Consider the following 12,639-nt stretch of genomic DNA (forward strand, 5'->3'; position numbering starts at 1 on the left):
AAGAGTTAATTATCTCTTTCACACGAACTAAGGTTTATACACCTCGCTTGAACGCATGATATCTAACTATGGGATACGAATAAGAGGATCATTTCACAATGCATTGGCTTGGCAGCCCTCTTATCTTTGAACATAAGTTAAGACCCTTAAGGTTTATAACATTTTCATGTTATGTAAAATTAGGATCTTACCTCAGAAATTACATAAGATTTATAACATCTTCATGTTATCACACGTTAGGATCTTTCCCCAGAAAATACACACGAATCAAAGCATTTTCATGTTATCATCAATAGGGATCTTTCCCATGAAATATGTCACAAGTTCGGATCCTCCCCAGTATATAACATTGACATGTTATCAATTGAACTTATGGTGTTACCCAAGAATTTTGTCAAAGTATATAACCTAAATAGGTTATCCTAAGAAGGGAATTCCCCTGTATGATCTTGTGATTAAGGATCCTCATCATTAAGGATCCTCGTCCTTAAGGGTCTTCATCATTAAGGATCCTCATTAGTAAGGATCCTCATCAGTAAGAATCTTATCATCAAAAGTCAACAACGATCCTAAGTTCTTTCCTAAGTTGAGATTTATCCTTAGTAAATTCTAAGATTGAAAGACTTATGATGCTTAAGAAAAAACTCTAAGACAATCAAGTTCCATCTTTCCTTGTTCTTAACTTTGAATTTTTTTAAGTAAAATTAAGGATCTTAAACTTTTCAAGATCCTAAACCAATTGTTGATTTATAAACTTTCATCACTTCAGAGTCATTTACTATTTTAAATTGATATCTTTAAAGAAGTTTTAAAGCACTTAGATTTACCAAAATTAGTTCTTAACAAATTCTTTTATACTTGTTTTATTATAAAAATTATTTGAAACTCTTAAGGATTACAAGTCAGTCATCAAACTTTTAAAGAAACTTTTAATATTTTAAATTGCTTAACAAAGTCAATTCTTATTATTTTAAGTTATTACTTTTAGCTGTTTAACTAATCCAATCCTTTCAAAATCATTTTATCTATTATTTTCCAAAAGAACTTTATCTTGAAAATTATTCATTGTTTTTAGGATCCTAACTACGCAAAGATCTTAGTATCATATTATGCAGGTAAAGGAAACATAGAAAGATAAAGGAAAGATTAACCATTGTATTCAAAATAAAAGGATTACAGCCCTACAGGAGTCAAATGGTTACATCAAAAAACTATATTACCCTAACCACCTAAAAGGCCTAGTCCTTAGCCTAGTCATCATTAGCATTCTTCTCTTCCTTCTCTACTTTTAGCTACGGTGCAGGATCCTTAACAATGGTGACATGCTTGCCAGTTAGTTTGGCTAGTTGTCACACCCCAAAACCGAGAATGGCGGAATACGTTTTGGGGTGGAGGACGTCATGTACAGTATCATAACAATTGCATAATAGTAAAAACAAGTGACAACAACCATTGCATTTATATAGTAAATTTAATTACAAACGTGTTCTATAAAGTTTAATAGACACCAAAAGTATAACAAAATAAAAGATGGGTCTTGTATGTGCTCCATCTTCTCCAAAAACTGCACCAGTACCTGTCTATCTTGGACCTGAGGATATAAGTTATTTTGAAAACGAGTATCAGCATAAAGCTGGTGAGTTCATAAGAATTTAGTGTCGTTGTTTGTGTAAAAGAGTTTTACGAACATGTAATATAAAAACTGAAACTCATGTTTGTGAGTAGTAGAAAATCCCTAGAAAATCCTATATTTTCCAGAAAAGTACATTTGTAAGTTAAAATCCTTTGAGTGTGTAAAAGTATTATCATTGAAACCTTTAGTTATAAAAGTACAGTAATAAATTTCATTTGAGTAACATAGCTGAAGAAATGTTATGCTTGCTAACAGTAGCAGTGGTGCAACTTCAATTAGTAATAGATATTTATTTACCTCGGGATATTAGCTTAGACTTTAAGTCTTAGTGTATTAATTTAGATATAGGTGTAACCCTTCATGTAACCAAATATATAATAATAGAGAGCCCGATGACCTTCCCGGTCATACGTAGTGTAGTGATGTAGTGCCACCCCTGGGCTTGGACTGTAGTTAACAGTCGGGATGTAATAGCGTCCGTCCTGTATAGATCTATACATGTAGTGTTGCTTTCCTTTCGGGAAGCCCTGGTCACATGGTGCAAACGCGGTAGAGTGTCTTATAGAGGGATAGTGTGTTATACTCTGGATTCGTGTATTCTCTTGTATTATAGTATAGTAGTCTTTTTGTATAGTTCATAGAGTGTTCTCTTATACGTGTATTAACTTGTAATAATAGCAGTTATAATGAGTATAGTAGTAGTAGAGGTAATGAGCAGTAGTCTTAACTATACCTATTATAGTTAACTAGAGTGTATGATTTCATGCCTTTGAATAGCAAAGGTAGTGTATACGATGAAACTTTTCATATCTAACACAAATATATATGAAATATAACTAAGAAATCAACGACAGTCGGACGGACAATAGGTACCCTAAGACCACATCAAACAAGAACAGGAAATAAGGAGAGCTATCGGTCCTAAGTCCTTCAAGTCTTACTTATATAAATATATTAGTGTAGATATATTTTAAAAGAAAAGTAGTTTAAACATAGTTTTGAAAATAGTTTAACAACAATTTAATCTTAAAAATGCATTTGATAATCAACTAAAACAGTTTTATTGGTAAACAGCTAAAAGTGTAGAAAATCCCTTTTTGATGATAATTTGTGAATCACATATTATTTGATAATAAAACTTGTAGAATTTTACTTGTATCCCCCCCTAAAACATGTAAAAACATTTAAAAAGGTTCATTAAGGGGTATGAACTCACCTGCAATGAGTAAATCGGGTGGAAGTGTCGGATGAGCGTTTAGTGTCAAGTAAAGATTTGAACACCCTTTATGACCCTAGTAACATATGAAGACATATGTTTACAAGTGATTAGTGATTGAAAATCTATTTAAACACATATCGACATCCTAATGTGAATAAAAGTTCTATGGTTGAGTGCTAGAAGGCTAATGGGTTGCTAGGAAAGAGTTTTAGACCTCACTATGGAGTTTACTCCTCACAAACCCACCCTTGGTGAGTTTAAGGTTGGGAGACCACATCCCCCATGAGTTTACGTCCATAAACTCATTGGAGGAGTGTAATTGAGTGTTTTCAAGCCTATTGTGGTTCTAGCAATGATTCTAAGGCAATATACAAGGCTATAAGGGTGTTTAAGGTTCTAAAAGAGTGCTTCCTTGGAGTTTACGGTCCAAGGACCACTCCTTGGGAGTTTACGGCCGTAAACCCCATGGTTTACGGTAGTAAACTCTTGGACACCTTCCATTCTTCGATTTTGAGGTCCTTGGCTCATTCCTAACAAGTTCTAGTGAGGGTATAAGGCTTTTTAAGGGTTTAAAGGGTCATTTGGCATGTTTTAAGGGAGTTTACGGTCTAAGCATATGCTTGGGCTGTAAACTCTAGTTTACCTTTCAAATGTTGATGTTTAGGTGTTCCAGTTCCGAAATAGCAAGTCCCTAAGTCATATCAAAGCCTAAAATGGGGTTTGGAAGTGTTTTAGGCTTGATTTGCATGCTTTGAGGGTGTTTACGGTCTAAGAATATGCTTGGACCGTAAACCCTCTTTCAAGCCCTCAAACTTGTTGATTCAAGGTTCAAACACTTCTAGGTTAAGTCTAAAACTAGTTTCTAAGCTTAAAGGGGAGAATTTTGGGCATTTTGGCACCATTTTAGGTGTTTACGACCTAAGGAGGTTCTTAGGCCATAAACTCCTCATTTTCAGCCTTCTTGCATGATTTTTGAGTTAAAACAATAATCAATGATGTCTAGAACAAGTTAGGGTAAGGGAACTTACGTTTTGGAGGCGGAAACTTGCGGTTTTGAGATGAAATTGGACTTGAGGAGAGAGAATAGAGAGACAAAATGGGTCTAGTGTGGTAAAAGGGTTCTAAGGAGTGTCCACCCTCCCTTATATAGGGCTTGGGTGTTGTACCTGGTATACGACTACCCGATACTTATGTTTAACGAGGTTTAAACATTTTACCCGATTAAATGGTCGTAATTAAAAATAAACTTTTTCCAATTAAATGGAAAGATAATTTACGTGTTTTTATTTATTTTATTACGACGATATTAACATAAAATGAAAATAAAATAAAACATTTATTTATTTTTCGACCCCAAATTAACGGAACTTTTATAAAATAGAATATTCTATTAACGGAAACGGGTTATAACGACGGAATAAAATTTGGGTTGTCACACTAGTGTCTCGCGCCATCCTACTACATTCCAGGTTCCTCAATGCTCAAGATCCTCCGCCAAATTGATCTTAGCCTCTAGGATAGCCACCGCAGTACTTGCCTTCACAAAAATAATCACCTCATCAAGCTCCATAGAATGCTCCTCCTCCTTCTCAAACTTCTGTTTTCTCAAAAACTCCACCTCCCAAAGAAGATCCTCATTGGTGGTGCTCCAGATTTTCTCTTGCTCTTTTAGAGCAGACTCAACTTTCTCAATACGAATCCTGAGATCATTGGTGAGCTGAGAAACATGAGTGGAGACCTAAAAGAAACACAAACATCAGCAAAATAAGAGACATGTATGACTAACATAAATAATTCTTATACACAGGAAATTTACATCCTGGGGAAATGAGGTCAATATCCCAAGAGCATCCTCGATGCTGAGGTTCTCTAGGCTGAAATTTATGGCCTTAGAAGTCTTCCTCTTCCGGGATCCTGAATCCTTAACTGTAAGGTCTACGTGAGATCTCTTAGGAGGAAGAAAAGTGACACTTTTTTCTTGCTTAACCTTGATCAAATCGTTGGTCATATCGTCTTCAAGATCTGCCAAACCAAAATGAGCATTGGACGGAGTAGACTTGGAACCTGCCAAAGATCCCTATCAACTCAGGATCTTTATCAATCTAAAAGAAGTATCTAAGAAAAAAAAATGTTACCAGTAACCATAGAAGTAGTAGTAGAAGAACCCTCTTGAAGACTGGAATATTCAAACCTGAATGACCTTTCAAGTGCAGGAAGTGCAAGAAATTTGGAAACCTTGTCCTCGGAATCACCAATAGCAGGAACAAGCTCCTCAAATTTGAATGTTGCATCAAAACAAACAAAATAAGGGAAGTAAATTTCAAGATCCTTAAAATCTAAATTCAAAGTATACCCTTTTTATTCTATGTTTTTGGCAGGGAATCCCCATCGGGAATCGAATCACGTCTCACGAAGAAGTATTTTTCCTTCCAAGAACCATCATTTTGTTTACATTTCAGAATGAGGTGGGGTTTGTTTGTCTTAACTCTTAATAGGAAGCAAGAATTGCCAAAAGTAGAAAGATCATAAACGAGAGCCAGCTCAGGTAACCCGATGTCCATATTCTTGGACTGATTCAAGTGATGAATCCAAAACAAGATCCTCCAAACCACAAGCATATCTTGGAAATAAGAAATTTGGGTAGTCGAAAAGAAATCACGAACAATACCAGTAAAAGGATAAGTTAAACCTAGAGTAAATGGGTATTCGGGAAAGCAAACCTACGTCGGAGAAACAAAATTTGGTTGAACGGTGGCGTCAAAAGTTCGAAAAACTACATCGGAAGGAAAAACCCCAATGGCTTTCAATAATTCCATATCCTCACCGTCGAAGGAGCAAACCTCATCATAAGATAAGTTTGCTTGATCACTGAAGTCATTCTCGGGAGAAGTAACAATGCTAGCTTGAGAACAACTAGTTTTCTTAACCATAATGAGGAAAATCATAGGAATAGAAGAAAACAAGGAAAGTTTACCTTTGAAATAAGACGATGACGACTGAAGAGAGTAAAGATGAAATTACTGAAAGCCCACATTTATAGTAAAGAAGAGATAAGAAAAATGAGTTCACTGCTTCTCGGTTACCTCGAGATGGATAAAATATATCCATTAAGGGACAATTTTGAAACTCTTCTTTATTTCTTCTTTTTAATTTATTTTTAAGTCATCCCTTTAATATTCTCGAAATTAACTCCTATATTTTCAGGAATAACTTTGGGGCAATTGTTGAGGCTAGGATCCTCAAAGCATTCAGGATCCTCAAACCTCATCAGATATTTAGGATCCTCAACTATCTCAGGATCCCGGATATTACCGTTATTATTATTTACTAACATTATAAGGGTTATATTTCGTTCTTAATTAATACATGTGCAGAAATAGTCAAGAGATGACTTATTCTCAACAAAGAGTCATCTCAACTATGCTAAAGACCCGAAATACCAAGTCAAACAACGTTCACAAAGCTGGTCATAGAGGATCCCGGGACTATCGATCATCTTGTTAGCTAGTTTAGACTATAAATTGACAAATGTATCTTGCACACGACACACTCTACCTACTCTTAGCTTACTCTATGAACATTTTCACTTGTTCTTTCTGAAATACTCTCTATAATCATCATTTTATATTAATAAAATCTTCAAGGGAAGTGATCATTATCAACTCCAAGTTTTGTGTCGGAGATCCTAGGAATGATCAAGGGCTTTCCTTGTAAATAATTGTGTCATTCTCTTTACCTTTCTCTATTATACAATTTAAACATCACAGTCTCTTATTCAATTTGGTTGATTTATACTTTTGTAATTTTTGACCAAAACAATAGGTATGTGATTACATTTGACAACTTCATAAACAAGAATGAGGCGATTCTTCAACATGTGTCACATCTTGATTATCTTAGGTCATGCCCACCAGAAGTGATGGTCAAGTTGAAAGATATAGATGTAGTGGATATGAGACATGATAATGGATGGTGGTTAGGAAGATTTTGTATAGAAGAAATGAAACATTTGTGTTTTTCATTATGGTGCGACAAATTACTTGAGTGTTTTTAATCAGGAGGACCTTCGAGTGTATCAAGAACACAATCATTAGTTGTATCTGAAATAAGTTATGTAATATGCAAATAAAACTATGAATGAAAACTTGTTTTTTGGTTTTTATGATTTATTATTATTATTATTATTATTATTATTATTATTATTATAAAGAAAAATAAAAGGAAATAAACACAAAGAAAAAAATAGTTTTAAAAGCCTTTTCTAAAACAATATTTTTATCAATATCGTTAAGGGCATCTTGGGTCGTTTTCTTAAAGCAAATTTACACCTATTTAAGATTATGTAAAATATGTGTAAGAATAACTTTCTTTTTCATATTTATATTTATGTATAATGTTGATGTCATTTTTTTCTAATACAAACAGTAGTTTTAAAATTTAGAAGAAAAAGAATATAACTCAAAATTAATATTATTGTTAACTTTAAAAAACAAATTTCATAATAGAAACACATTACTTGTGATTAAAAAAAAATATGTAAAGTGCATCTATAAGAAATATGGATCAAACATATGGATACTAATATGGATCCAAATTTAAGAAAAATGTGGATTTTAGGAACATGTACAACGACTAAATCTAAATGCTTTTGTGAACGTTTTTTTTATACATAGTATCTAAAAAGGGTAAAGAAAACGTGAGGAAAGAGATAGTATAGTTTCACCAAGGTGCGATAGCACATTCATGGGCATCGCTTAAGCCGGCAAGCGGGAAAGGGTCGCCATCTTACCGTCTAAGATGCCGTTGGTATGGGGATTTTAAAGGCGCCTATGAATCAAAGTAAACCTGTGATGAGACTTACTTCACAAAAATCAAAGCTGTAAAATGTCTAAAATCACGATTATTGAATTAGTTACATTATGAACCCTTAGGGATGTATCAAACTTTAAATTTAAACCTTTATATCTATAACTTTTATTATTGAACCTTACAGATAATATATTAATTTTATTTATTATAAGATTGATAATTATGTACTTTTTCCAACTATATGTATTAAAATAATAATATCATTAAACCTTATAGATAATATATTAATTTTATTTATTATAAGATTAATAATTATGTACTTTTTCCAATTATTTGTATTAAAATAATATTATTATTAAAAGAAAATACTTTGTATTATGTAATAACATCTTAATTAAAATATCATTTAACATTTTTATTTTTTATTTTAATATTATTCACTAGAAATCTAATGATAAACAAACCGAACGTATACCAAAGTGTTCATAAACTGTTTGAAAAAAAAATTATTTATTTTTGAAAAAATTTATATTCGTTCGTTTATATCGTTAATTATAAACACATGATGTCCCATCCAACAAAACATTTCGATTTAGATTATGTATTCGCTCGAACAATATTTAGTTGCCGCAAAATCTGGTCCAAAAAAAAATAACCTTTTAAAAATAAATGTGCCTTTTGGTTGTTTATTAATCTTATGTTATTTAATAAACAAACTTATAAAGAAATATCGGTATAAACCAAAATAATTAAAAAAAAACAACTAAAGAGGATTATTTATGTATTTTCCTATTACATTGATTAATATTATCATAAAATATAGTATATTTAAATTATATAGAAATAAAATTAAAAAAAGTAATATTCTTAGAATGTTGAATATCATCATGCTTTTTTGTTGGAATATGCATATTTATTTGGATAAATGACATAAAAAACACTTTTTTTACATAGAAATTCGATTTTGACACCGTGTTTTTTTTGTGTCAATTTTGACAGTGTGTTTTCCAATTTGTTACAATTTTGACCACTTGACCGGTTAACCAGGTTACATGTTGACGTGGCATGATGACGTGTCAGTTTTGATGACGTGACATGCTGACATGATATGCTGACGTGTCAAAATTGATTTTTTTTTCCACAAAAAACACTAAGTTTTCACTTTTTTTCGATTTTGACACTAAGTTTAATTTTTTATTTCAATTTTGACACTATGTTTTTTTTGTTCCCATCGAACATCATTTATCAAATTTTTTTCAATTTTGTCTATTTTCCATTTGAAACCGTATAAATATATTTTTTTTCTTACATTTTAAACCATATAAACATATTTTTTTCGTTTAAAAACCACATTTTTATTTAAATACAAGGTGTTTTTTTTTTCTTATATTCAAAACATTAGTTATATCATGAGAATCAAACTAACCATAAGCTTCTAATAAGATGTAAAAATTTGATGGGTTGCAAACTTGATATCCGTGTTTTGATCGACTATACACCTCCAAACACATTTTAAAGTTGCATATTTAATATAAAATACAATTTTTATATAACTAATACATATTTATACATAAAAATATGGTTTGAGTGTAAAAAAATATATTTATACAAAAACTATGATTTTTAAATGAAAAAAAACATATTTATACGGTTTAAATGTATTAAAAAATATATTTATACGTTTTCAAATAGAAAATTGTCAATATTGAACAAAATTGGAAAAAATAATGTTCGATTTGGAACAAAAAAACATAGTGTCAAAGTTGAAGAAAAAAATTAAACTTAGTGTCAAAATCGAAAAAAATGAAAACTTGGTGTTTTTTGTGAGAAAAAAATTCAATTTTGACACGTCAGCATGTCACGTCATCAAAACTGACACGTCATCATGCCACGTCAGCATGCAACCTGGTTAACCGGTCAAGTTGTTAGAATTGTAATAAATTAGAAAACACAGTGTCAAAATTGACACAAAAAAAACACGGTGTCAAAATCGAATTTATGTGTAAAAAAAATGTTTTTTGTGTCATTTACCCTATTTATTTAATACATTTATTTGTTTAATAAGAAATAATAAATGTATTTAATATTAATATATAGTTATATTATTTTATAATATGCAAAATAAAGAACTATATAAGTAAAATTTGTTAGTATATGGTACATTATTTATGTTCAAATATATAAAAGGTCATAATCGAAAATAATGTATAATATGGAGCAGAAATGTAATCTTTGTTTATGATGTGATGAGTTTATCATTTTTGAGAGAATGGTGTAGTCAACAACTTTGACTTTCAAAAGTAATATTCCCCCCTACTTTGGGTATGAAGACCAACACCCGGTTGGTTCATACCATAACACAACCTAAATGTTATTAGTAACACACGATTACATTTTAGTCAAAAATACACCCAAACTCACATTGAGTCAAAAATACACCCAAACTCACATGGAGAACATCGATAACAAAATCAAAATTGAATATGGTTTGATGACTGTTTTTTCTTATGTATATTCGAAAAAAGAACTTAGGATCTTAATACAAAAGAAGCGTTTTTAAAATCATATAAAACCAAACACGTTGTCATGTTGATTTTGTATAGAAACTTCTATAAACTGAAATATATAAAAATATTTTAAAAGATAACTATTAGTTTGACAATTTGACAAAAAATTATTACACATCGTAAGAAAACGAAAAAGGGCTATTACGACAAGGTTTTGGATTTATTAGACTTAACTCTTTCGTTTGGGTAACCAGTAGATGTCAAAATTTGAATATGTTTTGGTTGTACAATGTTTGTACGTCTAAATTATGTTATGCACCCTACTTAATTGTTTTTGTTGCCCTTTCTAGCCATGCTTCTTGTGTTAAAAACTTTTTATTAATTTAAAAACATATATTTGATCGTCAATGGTATTATTGATATATTGGCCCTGCAATCAAACATTTCCGACTTATTTACATTCGACACATTCAAAACATACGAGTTTGAATCATACATTCGCTGCAATATATAACAAAAATTGAAAATAAAAAGTTGGAAATGGAATGTATTATATACGGTACAATGTTACAATATGAAATTTTTTAAGGTTATAAACCTAAACACTAATGGTTGGTTTGTGATCTGGTGGGCCACCTCCCTATTTTTGGTAAGAAAACCCTATTTTTGTAAAATAATTATTTATGCCAACTACCTTATTTTATTCAAAATTCTCCTATAAATACTACTTAGAAACATCTCCATCCATGCTCCATCTCAATCCTTACCAAGACTTCTATGATAATGGCGACGAGGGTTGAGTACAACATCATCATCACTTCCGCCTTTATCGTAGCTGCTCTCTCTCTCATCAGTTCAAAAACGATAGCAGCAACAGTTCCAGGACTCATAAATATCGTGAATTTAGGAGCCATAGCCGACGGAAAAACGGACTCAACCCTACCATTTCAATCTGCATGGGCTTCTGCATGTTCGTCATCTAAAACAGTCACTATCTACGTCCCCTCCGGCAAGTTTTTCCTCCAATCAGCTTATTTCCATGGCGAACATTGTAGTAACAAAGCAATCAACTTCCGTATTGATGGCACCCTTCTTGCTCCTACAGACTACCGGAAATCCTCTAGTGATGTCAGCTGGATTACTTTTGAAAAGGCCACCGGAGTTTCTATCTCCGGTGGAACTTTAGATGGTCGTGGAACCGGTCTCTGGGCTTGCAAAGCCTCTTCCAGTTCATGTCCAGCCGGTGTAGCGGTAAGTTTCATGCATTTCCAAGTTTATTAATTTAAATTCAACTTTCTGCTACTAAATAAGTAAATAATCATTAATATATGTGTGGATGTTGCAGACGTTAGGGTTCTATAATTCAAGAGACATCATAATCAATGGATTGAGCTCCATAAACAGCCAAAAGTTCCACATCGTGATGAAAGGATGCCAAAACGTTAAACTTCAAGGAATCACGATATCTGCTCCGGGAAACAGTCCCAACACCGACGGCATACACATTGAATTCTCCACCGGAGTCACTGTTCTCAGCTCCCGAATTGCCACCGGAGACGATTGTGTATCCATCGGACCAGGTTCATCTAACCTCTGGATACAAAGCATCACCTGTGGCCCTGGCCATGGTGTCAGCATCGGCAGTTTAGGGTGGAGTGCACAGGAGGCCGGAGTCCAGAACGTGACGTTGAAGACGGCGACATTTAAGTCAACGCAGAATGGGGTTAGGATCAAGACATGGGCTAGGGAAAGTAATGGGTTCGTAAAGGGGGTTGTGTTTCAAGATTTAACGATGGTGCAGGTTCAAAATCCGGTGATAATCGATCAGAACTATTGTCCAGGTGAGCACAATTGTCCTCATCAGTTGTCCGGCGTCGCCATTTCGGATGTTATATACGAAGATATTCGTGGCACATCAGCGACAGATGTTGGGGTGAAACTGGATTGCAGCAAGGAGCATCCATGCAGTGGGATAAAAATGGAGGATGTGAACTTGAGTTATGATAACCGACCTGCTCAAGTTTCATGCACCAATGCTCTTGGAACCACCGGTGGTGGTGGTGGCGCTGCCGCAGTAATCCACGATACAACCTCTAGTTCCTGTTTAATGTAAGACTAATGATCCATGCATGAATATAGAGGGGAATTTAGATATATTTATAATTGTGAGAATTTTGATAACATTTAATATGCTTAATTTGTAACTTATATTGGATTGCCATAATACGTTAAAATTTCTTTGTAACATGGGTCATAAATTAATAAAGAGACTAAATTGGTGTTTATGTGTTGCACTTGTATATATATTTAAAGGAAATATTGACTTTGTTCATATATGTCGTCGCAAAAATGAGCGTGATTTCCTATCTAAAATTACATCAGTTCTTTGTAAATCGAAACCCAGCTTTCATTATTTTTTGTAGCAATTTGTTACAAAAGTTTTTGCTATCTCAGCATGATGGACCATTTTC

General features: G+C 32.8%; 1 protein-coding gene across 1 annotated transcript; it reads left to right on the plus strand.

The window, feature by feature from the left end:
• The first annotated feature begins 10,928 nt into the window (after positions 1-10,928).
• Positions 10,929-12,433, plus strand: LOC111899473 (polygalacturonase). The gene is made up of 2 exons (XM_023895324.3): positions 10,929-11,419; positions 11,514-12,433. Exons 1-2 carry the CDS (start codon positions 10,946-10,948, stop codon positions 12,279-12,281), a joined length of 1,242 nt encoding a protein of 413 aa, XP_023751092.1. The 5' UTR covers positions 10,929-10,945; the 3' UTR covers positions 12,282-12,433.
• The last annotated feature ends 206 nt before the right edge of the window (positions 12,434-12,639 follow it).

Source organism: Lactuca sativa, chromosome 1, assembly GCF_002870075.4.
Source record: "Lactuca sativa cultivar Salinas chromosome 1, Lsat_Salinas_v11, whole genome shotgun sequence".
Classification (NCBI taxonomy): domain Eukaryota; kingdom Viridiplantae; phylum Streptophyta; class Magnoliopsida; order Asterales; family Asteraceae; genus Lactuca; species Lactuca sativa.